The sequence below is a fragment of the Colossoma macropomum genome, unplaced genomic scaffold, assembly GCF_904425465.1.
Source record: "Colossoma macropomum unplaced genomic scaffold, Colossoma_macropomum, whole genome shotgun sequence".
NCBI lineage: Eukaryota > Metazoa > Chordata > Actinopteri > Characiformes > Serrasalmidae > Colossoma > Colossoma macropomum.
In genome coordinates this window covers 10,100,965-10,127,362 of record NW_023494789.1, presented here as the reverse complement: position 1 = coordinate 10,127,362, position 26,398 = coordinate 10,100,965, and the positions used below count along the sequence as shown (strand labels likewise).

At 39.7% G+C, this 26,398-nt stretch overlaps 2 protein-coding genes across 2 annotated transcripts in view; both read left to right on the top strand.

Moving 5' to 3' along the window:
• zgc:92360 (uncharacterized protein LOC436988 homolog) overlaps positions 1 to 21,886 on the top strand; it is a 33,009-nt gene extending 11,123 nt beyond the window's left edge. The window contains exons 4-11 of the mRNA XM_036570028.1: positions 2,062 to 2,150; positions 2,333 to 2,445; positions 9,289 to 9,435; positions 11,101 to 11,184; positions 11,462 to 11,524; positions 19,049 to 19,120; positions 20,274 to 20,505; positions 21,320 to 21,886. Coding sequence (XP_036425921.1) covers positions 2,062 to 2,150; positions 2,333 to 2,445; positions 9,289 to 9,435; positions 11,101 to 11,184; positions 11,462 to 11,524; positions 19,049 to 19,120; positions 20,274 to 20,505; positions 21,320 to 21,348 — 829 coding nt within the window. The 3' untranslated portion in view covers positions 21,349 to 21,886. The remainder of the gene's footprint in view (positions 1 to 2,061; positions 2,151 to 2,332; positions 2,446 to 9,288; positions 9,436 to 11,100; positions 11,185 to 11,461; positions 11,525 to 19,048; positions 19,121 to 20,273; positions 20,506 to 21,319) is intronic.
• A 3,213-nt stretch (positions 21,887 to 25,099) lies between these two features.
• LOC118807492 (urotensin-2 receptor) lies at positions 25,100 to 26,152 on the top strand. Its single transcript, XM_036569513.1, has one exon. It carries the CDS (start codon positions 25,100 to 25,102, stop codon positions 26,150 to 26,152), a length of 1,053 nt encoding a protein of 350 aa, XP_036425406.1.
• The last annotated feature ends 246 nt before the right edge of the window (positions 26,153 to 26,398 follow it).

Sequence of the window (26,398 nt, the reverse complement as noted above, 5' to 3'; positions counted from 1 at the left end):
GGTTGGGGGTTAAGGTGGCCATCTGCTGGTGCTCAGCTGAGATTGGAGTTACAGCAAGTGTAACTAGAACTGGTGCAAAATTCATTAAAGCTGTAATTGGAAATGAAAGGGAAAACTGTAATATGAATGGGAGTCATTAGGCCCCTTTTTACTGCTGAATAAGCAGCTGCCCTAAGCTACATTTTCATATGTTCTGCCTTTCTCTGAATCCCTGTTATCAGCCCTATTTTGCCCCGTTAAAATCCTTTGAAGTCTAGAATTGCCATTGCCCATTTGCTCTACTTTCTACAGTGTTACGTAAAATATCTCCCCTTATTGTGGTATTGATTGACAGCCTTGAATCTGCACTTTCAGTCTATAAGTGAGTATAAAAGTAGTGTTGAACCATGACTGTTACAGCTAGGCCTTCAGTTTGAACCTTAAATGTCAATACTTGCTCAAAAATACAAGCCAAAACCCACCTCTACCCTTTAAAAAAACGGTTCTTCAAGGGTTCTTTAGTAAAGACAGTGGTTCTATATAGAACCATGAACAATTAAAGAACGCTTTGCATGATTAAAACGTTCTTTGCATCGTGAAAGGGCTCTTCAGATTGGTGGAGAATGTGCTGTAGATGGACAGATACATTTTATATTAAAACTTTTTTGAAAAGGGTTCTATACAGCACTAAAAAGGGTTCTGCTATTGTTATGATGTCAGTCTTGTTACAGTTGAAGAACCCTTTTTGATGCCATATGGAACACTTTTCAGATTGTTTCTATATAGATCCATTTACATCTACATCCATCTGAAGAACCCTGTCATGGTGCTATAAGCCCTTTAATCATACAAAGGGTTCTTTGATTGTTCATGGTTCTAGATAGAACTATTGTCTTTACCAAAGAACCCTTGAAGAACCATCTTTTATAAGAGTGTACAATAATGCTAACTTCTGCTAGCACTCATATGAGAGTTCTGATAGTACATCAGGGCAAAGCTAATGCTGGTGCAGATGAACATTTTTTGCCATTCTAGATTAGTCTAGATATATATTATATTTGAAGCTTGGAAAAAACATGGAAAAGACGTTCCATCCCACCCGTTGTAAGTCAAAATGTAACTGGTTGATTCTACTGTGAGTTTCTAAGTATGTTAGCTAATCTAACATGGAAGATCTTCTGTCCAGCTCCTGAAGTCCTAACCAATGGGAGAACTTGTTTGGCTGTATCTGGGCACATACCACAGAGAACAATCCTCACTGGACAGTTTTCTTGAGGGTATTTCAAGACTTTCAACCAATAAAAACCCCAAAATAAAATAGGCATATTACTATTTCAACTCATAATGAATGATGGCCTTGACCAGATACACAGTTGAGACCAAAAAGGGTCTTGTGACTAAAATTATTATACCAGAATGGCACAGGACTGGCTTTACTGTAATGTATTAGATGTCTCTTTCTTCTAGTGACATGTTAGCTCACAGCAGCTGGTCTTACTGCACACCTCTTTAACCCCTTAACCCAAACCAGCCTGATCTGCATATACCTTATACTAGAGGAGCACCGGTCATGAATTTTTACAACTGATTCTGATATCTTTACTGCCAAATTGGTTAATAGGCAATTATTTTTTTTTGTCTGCATTTTTATTTAAATAAAGGAGTTTGGAATAATATTTAAACACTGTTGAAGTATCAAAAAGTACCATGCACTCCCCAGTCAATACAGCCCACATGCTGCAAAAACAGCTTGTTTAGAATAAATAGTTTCCGAGATGTCATGAGTGTTTGGAGTGTTTGAGCCCAGACTGCGCTTTGAACAAGCCACAGCCAATCAGAACAGAGATCATTTACATAGAAAAAGGACAGTAACAAAAGCAGGATGCCTAATCCTATGGGATAAAGCGAGGTTGGAGTTGGTCGTGTAAAAACAAACTGTTTTTGGCCTATAAAATCATGCAAGCATCATATAAGTAGACCTCAAGGAAAACGAAGGATATAATACAAAAATCTAAGTCTATGAGAGTCTGACGTGTGAGCTCTGTACATGGCACCCTGTTTAATGTGTGTGTGTGTTCTCAGAGTCCTGAAGGAGCAGTGGATCAGAGCTAAGTATGAGAGGTTGGAGTTTATTCAGGGTCAGAAGCCGTCACCGCTGGTATATGAAGAGGGTGAGTGAAGACTGATATGGAATCAGTTCTTTTAACCGTTATAATGGAAAACATAATTGGTCTCAGATCAGCGGCTGGATATAACGTTTTACCAGTAGAAGCCTTTATGATGCTGTGACGAGGCTTTCATTTTCATCTGGGTTCTTACTTTTCCTCATGAAAAAGTTTTTCACTAATCACAGGCACCAGAGATGGAATGCTAATGAAGAGAGGACGGGACAACGGTCAGTTCTTCAGCAGACGATTTGTCCTGTCAGAGAGGGAGGGGACGCTGAAGTACTTCACTAAGTTTGATGTGAGTCACAGAATGCTGTATATACAGTCGAAGGCAAAAGTCTGTGCGCCCCTGGTCAAATGACATGTGAGCTTACTTAGCAAAGGAATTGTGGATATTATTATTATTATTATTATTGTTTAGTGTTTTATTGAAAAGTACGTATATTATATCATATTAGATTTTATCAAAATTTCATAAAACTAAGCCTCTCTGGCCTGTATGTTACAGTGATTTTACCGCAGTTTAGGGGGCCTCATTGCAAGGAGGGGTCACTATAATGCACAGCCTCTCCTGGCTTATTGCTAAAGACAGTGAATTTACATGTAACACGTTCTATTTGAATTAATGACAGTTAACATCTGGTGTATGTAAAAAAATACAAATCTGTTTAACCAATTAAACTACAGAATTTACGTAGTAATCAACAAATATTCAAAAGTAGTTATTGAAAAATACATTTTGGTAAAGAGCTGTGTAATAAGCCTAGAGTTTAAGGGGTAAAAACATGTCCAGACATACTTCCGTATCTTTCTGAGTTCTTTTCTGCACATGTTCAGATGAGTATCTGTCTAAAATGGACGAGTATGGGCAGTTTTGGGGGATGTTTTTAGCTGTGTGATGTACTTTTTTAGTTCACAGTATATTACACATTGTCAGAGTGCACAAGTCTGTTGAGATTACTTAATAACTCAGTGTGGTTTGAGGCAAGTGTGCAATGATTTAGGCATGCAGGTTGCTCAATGCTAATGGGTGGGTATGAGCTTCCTATTGCCAGGCCTGAATGGGGGAGGAGAAAGATTGGACAGTGATAATTTGAGTGAAACATATTTTGCAGCTACCCTGGCAACCCAAATGAACTTATTCAAGACAGAGGCATTCATCAAAAGCGTAACGATAACAAAAACCACTAACAGCTAAGGCCAAACCCCATGGTTAATATTTTTTTTGGAGTAATGTTTTCAGAAATTTCAGAAAGTAAGGCTGTGTTTATACTTGTAGTTCAGTTCTCTTCACCTGAACCAAAGCAGGAAATGATGCACTGTTGCATTTTAGTTCTAGTACATTTTAGAACCCACGCTGACAAATTTAACATGGAACCAAGAGATGTAAATAAAAGTCATACGGATGAAAAGTCACAACTGATGATGTAATAATGATAATAATAATAATGTCTACCAAACTTTTTCAATCATGCTTTTCTCTGGTCTGCCTGGGCTCACTGGTTTTATTTATGTCTTGCTTTATCTGTCTTGTGATATTAGAGCTATAAGCCACAAGACTTCCTGCGTTACTGTGGTTTTGCACGACACAAAACAGGGTGAAATCCCTGTAACAGCCTTGAGTGGCTCACTGCTTTCACAAACCGAAGAGAACATGGCACTTGAATACATATTTTAAGTTATGTGGGCATTCAAATGTGTATATAGAGTATTTTATAATGGCTTGAAATGTGCCTCACATCACTTTAAAGGTGAGACTATCCATTCTATAATTACCAATTCAGAGCTTTTGAAGAGAAGATAAAACACACGTGTCAAAACAGCTTCAAAAACTCGTCTTATCCATGTATCATTAAAGTTATGCATGGTGAAAGACAGTAATTCATTCTGTCTTTGGTCCGTTTGAGCATCTTTGGTATGTATTACATTCTCACACCAAATGAACCGCACCAGAGTTCTTTTTTGGGGCAGACTGAGACAGACCTGCTCTGGGGGTCTCGGACCACTTATTTGATGCACGCCCGAGGTCTCACTTGCTCTAATGAACAGTAAACAAGCAATCGCACCGGAGTTGGTTTTAATCAAACCAAACCTACTAAATGCACCCTAAGAGTGGACAAAAAGGTCTTGAGTGTGCATTTAAAGACATTACATTGCGATCTCTCTGCAGCCAATAGCACTAAAAGAATCAACAGAGACTAAAGCCCACAGGTCACTCACATCAAAGCCAAAAAGAGAAGCTTCAAGCGACCCATGTAGATGATATGGAAATAAAAAAACATCATTGTTCCTGTACTTCCTTGGCTAAATGTATGATTATTTGCATTTGACGTGTGTGGCCGTTGTGGGAATACTTCCACTGTTAGCTTAGTTAGCAGCCAACAGGCTGTCGTCACTCTGCATTTCACTCTAAAGCTCACTGGATTTACTTAATGCGTTTAAACTAAAGTACTAAATCTAATGAGATGGCAAAAAAGACTTTGTAGCTAGCCAGAGGTAGTAAGCTAATTCAGCCACATATAGGGGTGTAATGATTCCCAAAAGTCATTATTTGATCTGATGTGTTCGTTTTCAGTGACAGATGTTGCCATTTTCAGTGTATTAGAGCATTCAGCATTATAAAAGTACAATATTCAGAACAAAAGATGAAACAATCTATAAATAGTGTTCTGATCTAACGCTTTAGCCACAAGCTAATATGCTAGTCACGATACATGTACTATACCACAGTACATACCTAAGTGTGTACTAGACCATTGCTATGGTATCCCAGGTGGTTGCTAAGGTGCAGCTAGGCCCTGGTTATGTTACCTCAAGTGGTTGCTGAGGTGCTGCTAAGCCTTGGTTATGTCACCTCAAGTGGTTGCTAAAGTGTTGCTAGGCTGTTGTTATGTTACCCCAGGTGGTTGCTAAGGTGTTGCTAGACCATTGCTATGGCATTCATTGTGGTTGTAAACATCTTTCTAGACCATTACTGAGTTGTTCTAGCTGGTTGCTAAGGTGTTGCTATGGTGTCCAAAGTGGTCTGTATGTAATGTCTGGGTCAGTGCTTGGGATGTCCTTTGTGGCATCTTTTGTGGCAGTTAGATTTTAGTTTTCTCAACAGTCCAGCATTCATTCCTTTGGGGAAAAATCATATTTGAATGGACACTGTATGAAAACGGTACATACGATTGGTGCCTGGAGTGCTATTCCCATACAGGCTTTAAGATCGTGCAAAGTTTCGTGGTTCCTCTTTAAAACTGAGGCCCATGAAAAGGGCACAAAAAAAGCTTAGAATGAAAATAAAAAGAAGAGGAAAATGAAAAAGATGATGATGATGATGATGATGATGATGATAAAGACCAGTAAGTTGGTCTTGTAAAGCTAACTTATAGTTACCTGACCACTGTATCTATTGCCTTATTTTAGCTGTGTTTAGCCTTGCAGCTCCAGTCCAAAAACACTGGACATCAAACATGCCTTTAAGTAAGGGGAAAAATGGTAGAACGATTGCTTTTATTACAGCTTAGGATCATCAAAATGTGACATTTTTATACAGATGATTATGAGCCCAAATGCTATAGAAACAGTAAACATCCCAGTTATGGGTTAAATGGGGTTTCCTAGAGAGTCATATATGGCATGTTGCTGCTAGACCTGTTCTGACAGGTCTAGCAACTGACTTCCTGTTCTTCTGGGTAATTGTGTCAAATGCTGTTGGAGCAGAGCAAACTGTGTGAGCAGTATTTGCTAGCAGTCAAGTCGCTTAGCTGGGCAAATCCTGACTGTGCACTCAGAGCTGTTTAGATTTTTCTCTCTACCTCCAGCTGTGAGCACTGAGCGTATAGATTGGGGTGAACTGGCCTGAGTGCCCTGCTGTAATAGTGTTTGAAATATTCAGGTGTTGCTGCTGGCGGAGAGGATGTGTGGATGCTGAGAGCCAATTTCTGCCCTTCAGTCTGCTTACACAGCCTCTCCACTGGGTCAGCACTGCTGGACCTGTAGATCATGTCTGTTTATATTATCAGCAGGTTCTCCTGGTTCTAAATTGGGTGTGGCTAGAATATGTGTGTGTGTGTGTAGACACATATTTAGCTCTTTGTCGTGACCAAATGCACCCTAGGGCGATGAAATTTTGACATGTGGCTGTTTCCGACATGGAAAACACACACGCACACACACACACATGCGCGCACACAGACACACACACACACACACACACATAAAATGCAGCTACAATATACAACCCCAAAAAAGTTGGGACGCTGTGCAAAATGTAAATAAAAACAAAATTAAATGATGCGCAAACAAGGACAACTTATCAAATTTTGAAACTGAGAAATTTTATTGTTTTATTGAAAAATATTTGCCTATTTTGAATTTGATGCCAACAACACTTTCCAAAAAGTTAGGACGGGGCAACAAAAGGCTGGCAAAGTTGTGTAATGCTAAAAAAACACCTGGTGGTTAATTGGCAACAGGTCAGTAACATCACTGGGTATAAAAAGAGCATCCCAGAGAGGCTGAGTCTTTCAGGAGTAAAGATAAGGAGGTGTTCACCACTCTGTGATAGACTATGCAGGCAAATAGCGCAGCAATTCAATAATAATGTTCCTGTAATAATGTAAATGTAAAATACCAAAGAACCTCTGCTTTTCATCATCTACAGTATATAATATCATTAAAAGATTCAGAGAATCTGGGAAAATCTCTGTATGCGAGGAACAAGGTCATAAACCAGTATTTGCTGGCCGTGTTCTTTGAGCCCTCAGGCAGCACTGCATTAAAAACAGACATGATTCTCTAGAGGAAAATCACTGCATGGGCTCAGAAACACTTCTGAAAACCAGTGTCTGTGAAAACAGTTTGTCGCTGCATCCACAAATGCAAGTAAAAACCCTAAAATGCAAAGAAGAAACCATATATAAACAGGATCCAGAAATGCTGGCAGCTTCTCTGGGCCTGAGCTCATTTAAAATGGACTGAGAGGAAGTGGAAAAGTGTCCTGTAGTCTGACAAATCAACATTTGAAATTCTTTTTGGAAATTATGGACACTGCGTCCTCTGGGCTAAAGACCACTCAGCTTGTTATCAGTGCACAGTTCAAAAGCCAGTATTCATGGTGGTGTAGGAGTGCATTAGTGCACATGGCATGAGTGACGTGCACATCTGTGAAGGCATCATTAATGCTGAATGATGTACATGTTTTTGCAACATATGCTGCCATCCAGATGATGTCTTTTTCAGGGCCTTGATTATTTCAGCAAGACAATGTAAAACAACATTCTGCATGTATTACAACAGCATTGCTCCGTATAAAAAGAGTCCGGGTGCTAAACTGGCCTGCCTGCAGTCCAGATCTGTCACCCAAAGATAACATTTGTCCCATTATGAAATGAAAAATATGACAAAGGAGACCCTGAACTGATGAGCAGCTGAAATCCTATGTTAAATAAGAATGGGAAAACGTATCACTTGCAGAAATACAGCAGTGCCTCCTCAGTTCCCAAAACGCTTATAGTGTGTTGTAATATTTAAGTCACTGAGATTATAGTTAGGGTTAGGTTTAACAGTAGGTATAGCGAAAATAAGAAAATGGAAATACTCCAATAGGGCGGAAATACTAATGTATGTGTGCGTGTTTGTTTTTATAGTTTTTGAAGATAAAATTGTCCTGACATTGTGAGAAAATCAGAGAAAAACAAACCTACAATGTCAGGATGAGCAAAATGGTTCTGAAAATTTCAAGCAATTTTACAAAAGCACCATGTTTTATTTTGTTACAACTTAAAGGGGAAATCCGTGTTTTTTTATTGGTTACTGTGGTTAATGTTACTGTGGTCAGTCATCTATTCATGAGTAAAACCAAACACTCAACTCAAATGAGACAGTTGGTTGTGGATCTGCACAGATAAGGAAATGGTTATAAAAGGTTTTGTCAGTTGAGATTACCATTTAACACAATCAGAGCAATAGAAAAGAGTTTGAGAAGCAAAGAACAGTTGAAAATTTGCCAGGAAAACTGGCAGTGAAAACTGGAGTTTAGTTGAATCTTGGGGTTTTCAAATTTCCACCTCCATGACTAGAAGCTTGATGGAAGAGCTTCATGAAAGAAGCCTTTGCTAAGAGCAAGCCACAAAATGCAGTGTGTGAATTATGCAAAATGTTATCGGAACTACAAATGGAGTACTGTGATGTGGTCAGATGAACTTGAACTTTTTGGTCTTGCACATCATCGTCAGTTTCGGTGGGAAAAGGGACTGCATACAGTGAAAAGAGCCTGATATCTGCTGTCAAATATGGAGGTGGATCACTGATGCTTTGGGGCTTTTTTTGCTGCTAGTGGTCCAGGGGCTTTTGTGAAAGTCATAGGCATAATGAATTCGGCTAAAATCAGTTTGCCTCTGCCAAAGGGCTGAAAATTGGACATTGATAGACTGCAAGATAATGACCCTAAACACACATTACAATCCATGCAGAAATGGTGACAGAAACACAAAATCAGTTTTGGCCCTCTCATTCTCCAGATTTGACCTGTAGTGTGTTAGAGAGAGCTGTCCACAAGCAAAGACCCAAGAAAATCAAGAAAGTCGAAATATTCTGAGTAGAGGGCCAAAATCTTGCTGAGTATTACAGAAAGTGCTGTTATTCTTCCCAGTTGAGGCTTCACCAAATATTAATAGTGGGGTGTCAATATTTTTGAAACCTATGATTTTTTAAGTGCTTTTTTAAGTCCAGAACCAAAAATGTGCAGCTTAAATGCTTAAGCCTAGAATATCAGTCATTGCATATGTGGGTTACTTACTAGTGATTTTAGCTAATTTTCCTAAAGGATGTCAATGATTCTGGATATGTGTGTTTTCAGAGGTCACTAATGCAGAAATGGTATCTGTTTTTTTAGTGTTTAGTTTTGACTGTGACTAAACGTGTGTTCAAGATGTTAATTGATTAGATTATATTGTATGTCTCAGGCTTCTAGTGAAAGAAAGGCATCAGTTCAATGGATCAAAAATCAGATAAGCTCATCTGTCTAAACAAATATCTATCGTGCTGGAATATGTGTGCACGCCTGTTTATGAATGCTCGTGTGTTGTTTCCTGATGTCCTGCATGTGTGATTGTATATTTCTGAACCTCTTCATGTCTCTGTGCTCTTACAGGCTAAGGAGCCTAAAGCCATAATTAAGGTGGATACCATCAATGCGTCCTTCCAGCCGGAGAAAATTAGCCACCCTAATGGCCTCCAGATCACGTACCTGAAAGACTTCAGCACACGCAACATCTTCCTCTACCATGAAAGCAGCAAGGTTTGACACTGCCCAGAGAACTGCTGACAGAGTAGTTTAAGAGACGAGTGATATATTAATCTAGTATCTATTTCTGTCTAAATAGTTCACAGCAGAAGTGTCCACTGTTAACCCCTTGAACCCTAAAGGAGCATCATAACGACTGAACTTACACCTCATATTTATAGTACTTACAGAATAATTTATTGTGGATACTGAATGATAAATCTTCAGATTAAGAAATAATTTGGTGTGTTTTGATGTGGTTGCACTGTAAAGAAGCTTACAGATTTCTTCACAATGGTGGTGACTGACTAGTGAACCTATATGTGTCTTTTGAGTTATTATAGGTAATGTTGGTGATGGCATAATAGTGGTACATCTGAAAAAAGAAAAAAAACTCCTTGCATGTACTTCTCCACCCTGAATCAGTATATAAGATCTTTTTAGATGAAAATTTTGTCTCAAAACTATCATACAACGTCTTCATCAGGCAGCATATTAAAAACCGTTTCATATAATAACTTTCTGCGTATTAGCTTTTAGAGGCATTAAACACTTCAGACGTCTGGTTCCTATCACCACCACTGTGAACGACTCTGACTTGTTAAGTTTCCCTATTTCACACCAAACCAATTTGAATATCTTTGTTTACATTTTAACAATTTAATCAGAGAGAAATTTTGAAAAATCAGTGGAGTTATCTTTTAATGTAGGGCTGTAGGCTTACTTACAGTTTACAGCCCTGGTAAAACATAAAATTGGTGTTTTACTAAATTGTTAGCCTGTGTTATCGTCCCATAACGACACATATCAATTCCCAAATACCCGAATAATGACTTTAGTGCGGGACTACCCACGCACATCCCTATTCCTGATAAGTGTTTCTGTGGGTGTTTTGATGGATCAGAAATGTTTGTGTTATCCAGCAAAAGCAAATTATTTTGGCCAAAATAATTCAAGCCATTTCAATATGTTGCAGTCAAATCGCAATGCTGGTGTTTTGGCTATATCATAAAGTCCTACTCTACATCTATAGTGCTGTGCTAAAGTCAAAGACCACCGTTCATTTATTTAATTTCCAGTCAAAACAGCCATTAAATAGAAGTTATTAATTTTTCAGTGTCAGAAAAAAAGAAATGTATTAAAAATTATTAACAGAAAATTACAGATTGAGAAGCCTCAGCAACTGAATACAGTATCTTTTTTCATTATTTAGTGTGTCCACTTTTTGCCTTTATTACAGCTTCCATTCTGTTCAGCAGACTTTCAAAGAAGTCTGCAGGGTTTCAACTCCACACCTCTAAAGTTCAGTCTTAGAGGTCGTTCGCATTTCCTGCTTCTCGTGTTCCAAACAATCTCACATTTAATGATGTTGAGATTCCATTGTTCTCAGAATTCCAAAAAAAGATGGAAACTTGAAGTACAGTTTTTCTGATGGGGACAGTTTGGGTGGTCTACCAGGATTTTTCTTGCTGTTTTTTCACATATTTTCCTTATAATTTCTCCTCCGTTATGCAAGTTAGTTATTTTATATCTTATCTCCTCAAAAATGTCACCTGAAATAAGAACAATTTGTACTTAATGGCCACTTTGACTTTTGATATTATATATGTCCAGCTGTTTTCAGTCTCTCTTCATTTCTCTCTCTCTCTCTCTCTCTCTCTCTCTCTCTCTCTCTCTCAGGAAATAGTGGACTGGTTTAATTCTATCCGAGCGGTTCAGTTTCACTACCTTAAAGTAGCTTTTCCTGGAGCTTCTGACATTGAGGTGAGGTAATGCAGAGTTCTCATGCACACTGACACCACATACACACATGCCTTCACCCATGCAGTCGTTTATATTTTAAGACTACCCCTCTTCTCCTTTTTACTTCCTTTTAATACCCTGAATGGACTCTTTACTCCCCCTGATGTGCTATTGTTTTAAATACCACAGATGCTAGTCATATTCTTTTCAGCTGAAATAGCCAAAACACCTACTCACTGCAACTGCTCACGCAAACCCAGAGTTAGCAAAAGCCTTCATGTCTTCTTTCCTCTTTCAGCTAAAACCCAAACTGACACGCAACTTCCTGAAAGAGGGATACATGGAGAAGACGGGGCCGAGGGTAGGACACTCCAAATCTACTTACTAATCACTCCTAAATGAGCCTCTGTTCTGAGGTCCAACTCAGAAACCTCCAGTCCACATAGCTGAATATGTGAGCATTAGGGGTTTAACGGTCCACATATTTTTAGGTTCCATACAATTTTTGATTCTGTGGTCAAGATAATATTTTGTGTGCTTTCACATATAACTTGAATGTTATAGCCCAGTTTGATATTGGTGGAGTGGGCTCATGTCACCTGCAGAAATCAGAGTGCGAGTAATAAAATGATGCATTTTCACCATCCAGAAATATTGCATACACTGTGCAAAACATGTGTTCAAATGCATTTACTATTTAAATAATACTCAGTGTGTGGGGGGCTTTAGTAAGCAGTGTTGTACTATGAGAACATCATTCAGAGAGCAAACCTTGTACATGATCACTGAATTTGTGGAATCTGGAACAATGTTTTTACCTTGTTTCTTCATTCTCAGTTTGAGAGTAAAGGTCAGGTTTATTGAACAGCATACAAAACCTGCACCGCATGCAAAAGTAAGGTCTCTAAATACCGTCCACGCCACCCCTGGTCAAATTACACGTTTTGTTGAGAAAATAATTTAACATGTCCTCTGCTGTGAACACACCTTTGCAGATTTTAATGCACAATTACTGTTTAGTTATTGAATTTAATATATTGGGAGAAAAAACATAAAACATGGCTTACAGCACATTTTATTTATTTATGTATATTTTTTTTCTTTACAATATGTTAAACTAAGCAAATACATAGAAATTGTGCACTAAGATTTGCAGGAAAATGTCATATTTGTGTATTCTCTGTACAGGATGTGTTGACTTATTTTCACTTTGAAATAAACAAAACATGTAATTTCACCATGAATGTTCAAATTTTTGCATACGAATGTACATGTGGGTCCTGGCATGAAAAAGTTAGGAACCCATGCTTTAAAAGAATGCTGTTGAGGAAACATAAAAAAGTAGAAAAAAATAGCATATAAATAGAAGGTCTAAAAATTCTATATATTATTCATATGTTATATGTGTATAGAAGGACAACATTAAAAGAAAAATAATAAACAGAGAAAAACAGAGAAAGTAGTAGTAGACAAACTTTTTTACATACAAATGACAAATTTTGTCATGTAATGTTGACACCTCTGCATGGAACAAACTTATATATAATAATATATTATTACATGGAACAAACTTATATAATAATATATTTCTGTAGGCAATTATGATTTATTTGCTGAATTTAACATTCTGAGAAAAAAAGAAAACATAAAATACACTGCTCAAAAAAATAAAGGGAACACTCAAATAACACATCCTAGATCTGAATGAATGAAATATTCTCATTGAATACTTTGTTCTGTACAAAGTTGAATGTACTGACAACAAAATCACACAAAAATCATCAATGGAAATCAAATTTATTAACCAATGGAGGCCTGGATTTGGAGTCACACACAAAATTAAAGTGGAAAAACACACTACAGGCTGATCCAACTTTGATGTAATGTCCTTAAAACAAGTCAAAATGAGGCTCAGTATTGTGTGTGGCCTCCACATGCCTGTATGACCTCCCTACAACGCCTGGGCATGCTCCTGATGAGGTGGTGGATGGTCTCCTGAGGGATCTCCTCCCAGACCTGGACTAAAGCATTCGCCAACTCCTGGACAGTCTGTGGTGCAATGTGACGTTGGTGGATGGAGCGAGACATGATTTCCCAGATGTGCTCAATCGGATTCAGGTCTGGGGAACGGGCGGGCCAGTCCATAGCTTCAATGCCTTCATCTTGCAGTAACTGCTGACACACTCCAGCCACATGAGGTCTAGCATTGTCCTGCATTAGGAGGAACCCAGGGCCAACCACACCAGCATATGGTCTCACAAGGGGTCTAAGGATCTCATCTCGGTACCTAATGGCAGTCAGGCTACCTCTGGCGAGCACATGGAGGGCTGTGCGGCCCTCCAAAGAAATGCCACCCCACACCATTACTGACCCACTGCCAAACCGGTCATGCTGAAGGATGTTGCAGGCAGCAGATCGCTCTCCACGGCGTCTCCAGACTCTGTCACGTCTGTCACATGTGCTCAGTGTGAACCTGCTTTCATCTGTGAAGAGCACAGGGCGCCAGTGGCGAATTTGCCAATCCTGGTGTTCTCTGGCAAATGCCAAGCGTCCTGCACGGTGTTGGGCTGTGAGCACAACCCCCATCTGTGGACGTCAGGCCCTCGTACCATCCTCATGGAGTCGGTTTCTAACTGTTTGTGCAGACACATGCACATTTGTGGCCTGCTGGAGATCATTTTGCAGGGCTCTGGCAGTGCTCCTCCTGTTCCTCCTTGCACGAAGGCGGAGGTAGCGGTCCTGCTGCTGGGTTGTTGCCCTCCTACGGCCTCCTCCACATCTCCTGGTGTACTGGCCTGTCTACTGGTAGCGCCTGGACACTACGCTGACAGACACAGCAAACCTTCTTGCCACAGCTCGCATTGATGTGCCATCCTGGATGAGCTGCACTACCTGAGCCACTTGTGTGGGTTGTAGAGTCCGTCTCATGCTACCACGAGTGTGAAAGCACCACCAACATTCAAAAGTGACCAAAACATCAGCCAGAAAGCATAGGTACTGAGAAGTGGTCTGTGGTCCCCACCTGCAGAACCACTCCTTTATTGAGTGTGTCTTGCTAATCGCCAATGATTTCCACCTGTTGTCTATTCCATTTGCACAACAGCACGTGAAATTGATTGTCAATCAGTGTTGCTTCCTAAGTGGACAGTTTGATTTCACAGAAGTTTGATCTACTTGGAGTTATATTGTGTTGTTTAAGTGTTCCCTTTATTTTTTTGAGCAGTGTATATAAATTTACATACTGTTTCATTCAGTACTTTACCCTTTTAGTGAGATCCCCTTGCTTGTAGCCAGCTTACAGTATTTACTTCATCTTGTACTTGATTGTTTTCCTTGCAGAACGCTTGTCATTCAGAAATACTCTTAGGTCGTTTTGCATGCACAGCATTTTTAGGATCCAACTACTACTATTTTCAGTAACATTAAAAGCCAAACAGCCCCTAAGCATAACAGATCCACCCTCAAGCTTAACAGTTGGCAAGGTGTTCTTTTCATCAAATGCTGCTCTTGTTTTTCTCCAAACAGCCCTTTGATGATTGTAGCCAAAGAATATTTAAGTTCTTCAAATCATAGAACTTTATTCCAAAATGCTTCTGGATTATCTAGATGTTTTGCATACTTCAGATGTTGACTTTGAATTTTTCTTTCTGATGACTCATTTACATGTAGCCAAAGTTTATACAATAACACTGCACAGTAAGCAAGTACATCACTATCTCCGTACCAGCCAAATCTTCCTGTAGGTCTTAGGCAGTGATGTGGGGGTTTTACTTTGCACACCTGCCCAGTCTATGAGCAGTTCTATCAGAGAATTTTCTTGGTCTTTCAAATCTTGTCTTGACTTCAACAGTTCTCCTGTTTATTAAAGGCATTTCAGACAGTGAGAACTGTAAGCAGGAAGCGTTTATAAATATCTTTTTATAGTCTTCCTTTGCTTTATAAGAGTCAGTCTATCTTCAGTTTCGGATCCCCAGTCAGCCACTTGATGAGCCCATGGCTGGTGAGTGCAAGTATAACGTCTAGAGAGGTTTTACAGAATTTATTAGCTTACTGAACTTATTATGCTCTGGAATTGTCTTCATCTCACTTATGATTAGGGCCTAATGAGCCAAATAAGCTCTGAGATCTTAAAAAAAAAAATGTGCCAAAGAAAGATGAACATGCATCAACAATGGCTAAAACCTAAAACTGATCAGCTTGCAGCTGTCAGAACAGCACAATAGTAGCACTCTATTAGCATACTAATACAGTACAGTAGAGTAGTGCTGCATTGCAGTAATGCTAAATCTCACTGGGGCATTTAAGTCCTCTTATAGACTAATGACTGCCACTCACAAAGCAGAACCGACTGAACTCTGCAAGACAGAGAGTTGTCAGATAGGTCCTTGATCTGCATAAGAATGTGGTCTTATCCACTGGAGATAGGCCAGGCTGAAGCATTACTGTAGCAGCTTGTATAAATAAGCACAAAGGCAGAGCCAGATTCAAAAGCCAAAGGAATTCTAGAAACTGTGTGATGTTTGCCACAAGACATATGAGTTTCACACTCCTTTGTTACCAAATAATTCACAATGACTACAGAATAATAGGCCTTAAGATAGCTGAAGAGTGTTCAAGGCAGCTAGCTTGTTATTTGCCTGTAACTAGCCTGTTATTTGCAGGCTTTAACCCTACCACACCTAGCATTTTGCCAGCGATACATTCTGATACTTTAATGATGTCCCATGTAACTTGTTAAAATCTGCTGCCAAAGGAGTTATAGTGTGTGTTTGTTTATGTTAGCCACAGTAAAACATGCTATAGTGTTTCCTATCATTGTCTAAACAATACACAAGGATTTGTTTTTGAATACATTGCTCATTCATAGCACAATTTGATTGGTAAGCGCTTACTATTGATGTGTTTGATCAGAGTAATAATAATAATATGCAATATGTTTTTATGTAGTATTCTGTTGGGCAGCATTGTATTCCTCAGCCTCATCAAGTTGACAGTTCATGATCTATTTCATGTTTTCATTTATTTATGTTCTAATTTCATCAGATCAGTTTCATCAGTGATGTGGGGGTTTTGCTTTGCATTCCTGGTCAGTCAGTAGTTCTGTCAGAGAATTTTCTTGGTCTTTCAAATCTTGCCTTGATGTCAACAGTTTGACAGAGATCATGCTTTTATGTCTTTTTCAAGTTTTCATTCATTAATGGTCATGGTCACTTTGCATATTTCCATTATGGAAATACATTATACAGTCATTGATTATCCCTGTGGTGTCAACCAATCATGCCTGCTAACCTAGCCACTAATGTATAGGCTAATAAATACAACAATAGTAACATTACTGTAACTCACCTCAGTTGCTGAAGTACATTGTAAGGAAACCAGCAATTCTGTCTCTGGTCAGCACTGAGTAGCAGCAGAGATTCGCTTTTTACCTTCTCAGTCAGAGAAAGATGAGCTAAACTGAGGTGAGGTTAACCTTGCTATCTTTTCATCTTATCATGCTCCTGATCTGGTGAGTCATTTCTGTCATATGAGAAACACCTTCTCTCTATTTTGAGAATAATTTGAGGGCAGTTATTACAGTTATATGGATACAATAAGATAGCAGTAACATTAGCTATCTGGCTTCCTTCTGCATTCACCAGCTAAAAAAAAAAAACAGTCCTCCCCCCAAAATCCACTCAAAACAGTTGTAGTTTTCTAAACGTTCCTCTTAAGTTTATTCAAGGTACATCATCACAACGGCGTTTTTACCAGTCGTTAAACTAGAGCTGGGCAAAATGGTAAAATGTAAATTTTTATGATACACAGTGTGCCACAATATTTATTTTTTCTGACATCCAGTAAGTTAGAACAGACAGAGTAGTGCCACATTTTAAAAACATTTTCAAAAACTATAAAACCAAGTAATTGTGTTCAACATTTCACACACTGTGCTGCATTAAATCCAGTTAAACAGAACTAATTCTGCTCTCTTTTTAATGCAGTTGGAAAGCTGGATTTTTAAGTACTGACAATATCCGTGATATGCTCAGAAAAGTAGATTGTGACACATTGTGATGTAATTTAATATGATAATGATATTGTCGTATTGCCCAGGTCTATTTTAAACTAAAACTACTCTTACTGCTGTAAGATGTGAGTAGACATTTTGGCTGGAGTGTCCCTTCAAAGGGTTAAAGTGTGTAACGAATGCAACAGTGTAGTACTGGTGATTGGACTTTGTGCAGAGTAAATTTGTTATCTTACAGTATATATCAGTTCCGGGTGTAATAAACCACCGTTCCCCTTGTCTTACATTTAAGGATTTATGAGTGTTAGCTTGAAGTTTGTTACACTGAGTTTACTACACTGAGACACAACCAACAAAATGAAAGCCTCTGAATTTTCAGCTTTATTTGCTTATTTTTTTTATATTACTTATTATAATAAATACAACAATAGCATTGGGAAATCTTGTTACTAAGGGGAAACAGTAGGCAGACTTACAGTTCTAAGTGAGAAAAAAAGAATCCAAACCTGCCAAACCAGGGTGCAGCCTTATGTCTGGGAAATCGAATCTTAATTTCTTGCGCAGGTACCAGACAATTAACCAGCCTATTAAACAGTGAATGGTCACAATCATATAGGCTGGACTGAGGTCAAGATTAGGCCCAGCCTGTAATTGACAAGTGACAGGTGTGACAGATGTGATCATGTAGGGATAGACAGAAATAGGCAGAACAGAATGTTCTAGGTTCACATCACATGCATGATACAACACACAATACTAAATATAATAAAACATACACCGATCAGGCATAAACATCTGTGTTTCTACGCTCATTGTCCATTTTATCAGCACCACTTACTATATAGGTGCACTTTGTAGTTCTACAATTACAGACTGTAGTCCATCTGTTTCTCTGCATACTTTGTTAGCCCACTTTTACCCTGTTCTTCAGTGGTCAGGACCCCCATGGACCCTCACAGAGCAGGTACTATTTGGGTGGTGGATCATTCTCAGCACTGCAGTAACACTGATTTGGTGGTGGTGTGTTAGTGTGTGTTGCACTGGTACGAGTGGATCAGACACAGCAGTGCTGCTGGAGTTTTTAAACACTGTGTCCACTCACTGTCCACTCTATTAGACAGTCCTACCTTGTCAGTCCACCCTGTAGATGTAAAGTCAGAGACGATAGGTCATCTGCTGCTGCACAGTTTGTGTTGGTCATCCTCTAGTCCCTCATCAGTGGTCACAGGACACTGCCCAAATAGTACCTGCTCTGTGAGGGTCCTGACCACTGAAGAACAGGGTAAAAGGGGGCTAACAAAGTATACAGAGAAACAGATGGACTACAGTCTGTAATTGTAGAATTGTAGATTTGGAAACCTCACTGATGGAAACACAACATACAGAACATTTTCTGTTACATTGGTTGTGCTTCAAATTCTTCCTCTGCAGCTTTAAATAAGCCATTTTCTGCAAATTGTAGTGCACAATTTCTATTTATCTGCCGAGTTTAATACATTGGAAAATAAAACATTAAACATGAAATGTGCTGTAACTTTTTATGTTTTATATTTCCTCAGTATGTTAAATAACTGAATAAATAGTAATTAAAATGTCTGGAAGCAGGTTCTCTGTAGAGGATGTGTCAACATAACAAACATGCCATTTGACCAGGGGTGCCCAAACATGTGCACACCACAGTAGCCACTTTTTGCCCCAGCATTAAGAGGTTAATTCACCAGAGTCTAGAAATGAGCAGTGGAACTCACTCATGCTTGCTTGTGCTAGAAGTCTGAGATAAAGTGCTAGGTGAAGATCTGATTTACAGTACTGAGCTGCAGTGTCTGTACAATCATGAATTTTTCACTCTGTTTCTCCCTCTCTCTCCTTTCGCAGCAAACCGAGGGTTTCAAGAAGCGTTGGTTCACCTTGGACCACAGGAAGCTAATGTACTTCAAAGATCCTCTGGTAGTATCTGTTTATTTTCCTATTCTCAGAATTACATGCAGATATACACTCAGTTGAATTCCTTTTTTTCAGATGTTTCCTGTTGAGACGGAAGTATCTCTCGGAATGCTGTGGCATGTAGCCACTGATCTTAGAGCAGCTTGATGCTCCAGTGCTTACAGGACAAGTACATTTGGACTGATAAAACTGACCACAGATCAGCACCCATGGGCAGCTATTAGTATCTATTACAGCAGTGCCAGTCAGTGTGTGAATTTCCTATTAGCAGGCTGTTATTGGAGCCTGTCCAAGTCCGTATGGTAAATCAGTGCCCTCATGCCTAACCAGTTTAACTGGCCCCATGTGGCGACGATGGTGAAAACTGTATCGTTACTGCCATGCTATCGCTAAGATTAAAGAAAAAAAATATTCATTATAAAACTATAGCCAAATGTTGTAATAATATACATACACTGACTGAGTGCTACTTTGCTGGTGTACAGTTAGAGACTGTTTGAGTTAGTAATACTCTAGCCCTTCTGTCCACAGAGCTGATCTTGGCTGAATATTTTTGAGTGGTGGACCACTCTTAACCTAGCTACATGTTATTTGAATGTCTTCTACAAGGGGCAGTTATCTTTTCCTCAAAAACACAGGGTTCCTGCAGATCCTTTGAAAAGCTTTATAAAAATATATATATATAAAATCATGAAATTCATAAATGGTGCCTAAATACCAGGTCTTCATGTAGGTTAAATTCAATTTTGTTTGCAAAAGTTAGACATATAAAGTCAAATTATATGTTTTGTTGATTTTCTAAGTGAAAATAAAGTGTAACAGCCTCTACAGAGAAAACATGTAAATATGACATTTACTCAGAGTTTCACTGCCCAGTTTGTAGTTTACGAATTCAAAGTTTAACACACTAGAAAGATAAAACATAAAGTATAGAATGTGCTATAACTTCTGCACAGGCCACATTTTATTTTATATTTTTTCAATATGTTAAATTCAGCAAGTAAACAGTAATTGTGCGGTAAACTGTGCAGAAGTATGTTCTCTGTAGAGGACGTTTATTTATTTTCACTTAGAAAATCAACGTCATGTGACGAGGGGTGCCTAAAATTTTGCATACGACTGTAACTCCTTGTTGTGCTGTGTGTTTGTATGGCAGGATGCGTTTGCTAAGGGTGAGGTGTTCCTGGGGCACAAAGATTTGGGCTACAGCGCCAGCCTGGGCTTAAGCCCTGGCGCCCACTGTAACGGTGCCTGGCAAAACGGCATCACCATAAAAACACCAGATCGCAGCTTCCTGTTTACCTGTGAGACGGAGACGGAGCAATTAGATTGGTTCAATCACTTTAATGAGGTCATCAACACACCGATGTCACCGCAGGAGTACAGCAGTGAGTGGAAAAGCTGACATCTTCTGCATCAGATTGCAAGATTTCATCATCTGTTTAAAATGCACATTAATAATACTATATTTTTATCACATATATGTATTTAATAGAAACACCTCCCTTGTACTTCTACTGACTGGCCACTATAATAGAAAGACCTACCTTGGACTTCCACTCTCTGGCCACTTGATTAGAAACACCTCCTTCATACTTCCACTCAGTGGCCACTTTATTAGAAACACCTCCTTCATACTTCCACTCAGTGGTCACTTTATTAGAAACACCTCCTTTATACTTCCACTCACTGGCCATTTTATTAAAAACAGCTACTTTGTACTTCTTCTCAGTGGCCACTTTAATAGAAACACTTCCGTTATACTTCCATTCAGAGGCCACGTTATTAGAAACACCTCCTTTATGCTTCCACTCACTGGCTACTCTATTAGAAACACCTCCGTTATACTTTGACTCACTGGCTACATTATTAGAAACACTTCCATACTTTCACTCAGTGGCCACTTTATTAGAAACACCTCCTTCATACTTCCATTCAGTGGCCACTTTATTAGAAACACCTCCTTTATACTTCCACTCAGTGGCCACTTTATTAGAAACACCTCCTTCATACTTCCACTCACTGACCACTTTATTAGAAACACCTAGTTCATACTTCCACTCAGTGGCCACTTTATTAGAAACACGTCCTTCACACTTCTCCACCTTGCTTGTAGGTTCACTGTTCACTGTTGCTGTTTATACAGCACTGTGTGTTTGTAAATTTCAGTGTGTGAAATAATTATGTATTTTCTTTTTCCAGTGGAGGCCCTCTTCAAGCACAGACACTGATGGAGTCAGTGACCCCACCTTCCCTTTCATCTCAGTCTCTGCAGCTAAAGGCTTGACAAGTCTAAGGGACAGAACACTACTCGTTTATGGTTATTTTAATCCATATCTGAATATTTTAAATTTCAGTAAGTACTTTTAGAGCTAAAACTGCAATTATGTAGGGCAAACACAAGTCACAATTAGAAAAGGTAGAAAAAAGTAATAGTTAATGTAAAATGTGTTCAGCCTTTTCACTGGATCACACTTAGTTTGTATCTTACTGTTGTTTACTGTAATATGGTTATGTATTAGTTTAAACTACCAAACTGTTGGTTTTTGATCTCTTGTTCTACAAGTGGCACATCTTTATAGTTTTGATTGTTTGGTTGTAGCCTCTCCTGCAGATTTTGAATAGTGTTTTAATTGTTTGTTTTGATTTATTGAGGTGCATCCAAGTGGTGATTTTTGTACCTGTAATAATGTAATATTAAGCCTTAAACTCGGCTTGTTTTTTTGATTTAGGCATCATGCCGACCCAAGTTTGTTTCTTGACCATTAATGATACAATATCATTGCTCACTTTAGTAATATGGAATAATAGTGCCTATAGTACTTGTGACATTAAATGCAAGAATTAAACACAACCAAAATCAATATTTGTAATAAATATGAAGCCCATTAATGTGTCTTTCTGTTCATTTATGTTTTTGCGAAGAAGACAGTCTTAGTATCTTGGTGCACACCGGTCAGGCATAACATTATGACCACCTCCTTGTTTCTACGTTCATTGTCCATTTTATCAGCTCCACTTACTATATAGGTGCACTTTGTAGTTCTACAGTTACAGACTGTAGTCCATCTGTTTCTCTGCATACTTTGTTAGCCCCCTTTTACCCTGTTCATCAGTGGTCAGGACCCCCATGGACCCTCACAGAGCAGGTACTATTTGGGTGGTGGATCATTCTCAGCACTGCAGTAACACTGATGTGGTGGTGGTGTGTTAGTGTGTGTTGCGCTGGTCTGAGTGGATCAGACACAGCAGTGCTGCTGGAGTTTTTAAACACTGTGTCCACTCACCGTCCACTCTATTAGACACACCTACCTTGTCAGTCCACCTTGTAGATGTAAAGTCAGAGATGATAGCTCATCTGCTGCTGCACAGTTTGTGTTGGTCATCCTCTAGTCCTTCATCAGTGGTCACAGGATGCTGTCCACAGGACGCTGTTGGCTGGATATTTTTGGTTGGTGGACTATTCTCAGTCCAGCAGTGACACTGAGGTGTTTAAAAACTCCAGCAGTACTGCTGTGTCTGATCCACTCAGACCAGCACAACACACACTAACACACCACCACCACGTCAGTGTTAGTGTAGTGCTAAGAATGATCCACCACCCAAATAGTACCTGCGCTGTGAGGGTCCATGGGGTTCCGGACCACTGAAGAACAGGGTAAAAGGGGGCTAACAGAGAAACAGATGGACTACAGTCTGTAATTGTAGAACTACAAAGTGCATCTATATGGAGCTGATAATATGGACAATGAGTGTAGAAACAAGGAGGTGGTCATAATCTGGCTCTAATTTAAGCTAAACGTTTTCTGAGTTACTGTATTTGCTTAATCATTTTTCATATGATGTCTATCAACATTACCTAAAAAAGTTAACTAACTAGTTAGCATTTCTTAACTTCGCTGCTGACAGTTTGATAAATCGGTCGGATTAAACGGGATGATAGAGCGCTCACATTTGTGATTAAAATGTATTAATGCACTTATACACTTGCTACCCGTTATATAATTCATTAAAGTTGCTCAAAAAAACAAAAATACAACAACATATTTAGCATCTAACATTGCTCTGACTAGCTCAAGGGCTATCTTTAGCATTAGCTTATTTGAAGGAGTACCTTTTGAGTAAACAATGGTTTACTATCCACTACATGCCTTTATCAATGGCTCTGGTGCTGTCCTGTTTAAAATTAAGTTGAGCTGATGAGTTCCTCCAGTGTCAGGAGTCAAAAGTCAGATTTCAGGAAACCTGGAGTCGTGCAACACCACTTGAACCACTTCAACTCCTTGAGACCACCAGTGGTTCCAAAACGCACTTCGATATATTCTTCATAACTTTCATATTTCATAAGCTGCATTCAAAAAGTGGAGGTCATATGAGAGCTTTCCAGTCAAATAGATGGGTAATGTAATTTTAAACCCTTATGATTGAAGAAGCTGAACTCACTTTTTTTTTTGTCTACTGAAAGTCGACCCGTTTTTCCACACATCTGGGCTATAAACTATAAACAGATGGCGTCTCTTCAGTGATCTGCTCTGTAAAAATTATTTTTATAAAATAATACAAAGAGCGTCTAAGATTTTTGGCTTTCAGCAGGAAATTGTAAGCATATAGCAATATGTGTATGATTGTAAAACACAACTGTTAATTTGAGGGGAGCTATTACAAAAAAAAAAAAATAATAATAATAATAATAATAAATAAAATAAAAATTGACATTTACTTCATGCAGTTACTGAATAATTTGCCTTATGATTTGATCATGTAAATTCAGGTGGAAAAAGCTAAATATACCCTGGTCAATAAGACGTTAAAGCTTTAATGAGTGATTAAATAATTTGCCTTGTTCGATTCATTTCGTTGGATCTCAAACATGCATGTCTGCTCTAAAAATCTTGCCAGTTCATTTTAGAATGAAAAATATTTCACATGCGCTACTTTGTGTGATTGTAAATTTTCCTTTGTGCTAATTTTTCTTTAGCTCAAGTGTTGAGTAATCTATCATGTAGCCTGAGTTGAAAGTTTGATGCGGCACACTAGGGTTTGATTCCTGCTCTGGCAAGAATGTCACACTACTCCTTGGGCAAGACTCCTAACGCTGCTTTCAGCTCCCAGTGATTAAAATTGTAAGTTTTCAAATATGTAAATAAAATGTAAATGGTGCGTTTTATAGAAAACAATCTGTGCATGTACAGTACCTACAGCGTGTGCATATCATACAGTTGAGTGAAAATGTATGTGTGCTTGTATCACTGATGTCTGAAATGGCACCCTGGTGTTCAAAGCTGGGTCAGACAGCCTAAAGTGAACATCTCATAAATCCTACACGTCATGTGCATTTGCACCTATGTGTGAGTGAGCAAGTTAAGCGGAGAGAGAGAGGCAAAGAAAAGGACAGAGGAGAGAACAGGAGAGGAGTGAAGGAGGAGAGGAGAAAGATAATTGTGCAGGAGAACGCAACACCAACTCTGATACTCATTCACAGGATTGTGCCTGAAGGACACAAAAGTTTAAACCCTGGATGGAAACATTAATGGCCATCCGTATTACGGAAGAGGGCGAGAAGGGAATGCAGAACAAGAAAAGCCATGTTTGGATTTCTAGATATTCCCACTCAGTTCATAGGCCACTGAGCTTGGACACGCCAGCGGGACATTGCAAGCTTTCTACAGCACAGAACCAGATCATGGCTTTGTTTAAGACTTGTTTCTCAACAATTCTAAGAACTTGTCAACCATTCTCAAAGTTCTGTCACTGTCATTTTCACGTTTGATTGAAAAACAGGAATCTTCAGGTCAGCATCTCAGATGCCATCTGTTGGGGCTCTCCATCCATTCCAAGGACTTCTATTCTTTGCTCTTGTGACTTGTGAGGTTTCACCTGAGCAGTAGCTGCAGTCTAGAGTTGAAGAGGTGCAACTATGGACCTGTTGTAAATCTCCTGAATCTATTTGGTTTTTTCAGCTGATCTCCATTTTTGTGTATCATGAGCCTGGCAACCAACAGCAGCATCTCTGGCCCTTCAGGTTCAAACTCAGGCAGCAGCGGTGCAGGAAGTGGCTCAGGTGGAGGGAGTGTAATATGGGTAACCCCTCTTTTGGGTGCCACCCTCATCATCATGTGCATCCTCGGTGTGTCGGGCAACCTGTACACCTTGGCCATAATGCGTTCAGCTGCGCTGCGCCGTGCAGGCTCCATGCATGTCTTTATCATTAATCTGGCGGCAGCTGACCTGCTCTACCTGGCCACCATTCCATTCGTGGTGTGCACCTACTTCGCCCACAACTGGTTCTTTGGTGAGACCGGCTGCCGGGTGCTCTTGAGCCTGGACCTGCTCACCATGCACGCTAGTGTTTTCGCACTAGTTGCTATGAGCCTGGAGCGCTACCGTGCTGTGGCTACCCCATTCCGTGCCCGCCGCCATTCAACCATCCGCCGCCACTGGTTGGTGGCTCTGGGAATCTGGGCTGCAGCCTTTGTCCTGACGCTACCCATGATGGTAATGATCAGGCTGCGAGAGGGCCGTGCTGGACCGGGCGGCCTGGTCAAGCGCATCTGTTTCCCCACATGGAAGCTGGAGGCCTTCAAAGCTTACCTGACCGTGCTCTTCTTCACTAGCATGCTGGTGCCTGGATTGGTCATGGTAGGGCTATATGCCGGGTTAGCAAGACGCTACTGGACAGCACAGGCTAACCTGACCCAAAGAGGAGGAGCAGGAGCTGGACGCAGGACAAGGCTCAAACACAAAGTGGTGGCCATGATCTTCAGCATCGTGGTGGCCTACTGGGCCTGCTTCCTACCTTTCTGGGGCTGGCAGATGGCCAAGCTCTTTTCATCGGAGTCGCTGCGGTCGCTCTCGCCTGCTGCCCACACTTACGTCAACTTCTTTGTCACCTGCCTGACCTACGGGAACAGCTGTGTGAACCCGCTCCTATACACTCTACTTACTCGCAATTACAAAGACTATTTGGCCCAAAGGGGTCAGCCCTCAGGCTCCAGTCGAGCCGATCAGGGGTCAGCTGCAGTGGTCAATGCATGAAACAACTATGAGCCATCTTATTTGAACTTGATGACCTGGACCTTGACATCTACCTGAACCATGTAATACTGAGGTTTTAACATTCCCAGTAGATGTAGTGTGACTGGTGCTTGGGAAGAGTTACTGTAAGTTCTCAACCATATGACTGTTCACTTTTTAAACATAGTAGTTTATCATCATGGTGCTGGCACATGGCCAAACTTTTCTTGGTTATCAACGTCATCCTCTACACTCATCCGAAACTGA

What these genes read in the sequence shown, in the direction of transcription:
- LOC118807492 (XM_036569513.1), top strand. Translation starts at nt 25,100, where the DNA reads ATGAGCCTGGCAACCAACAGCAGCATCTCTGGCCCTTCAGGTTCAAAC.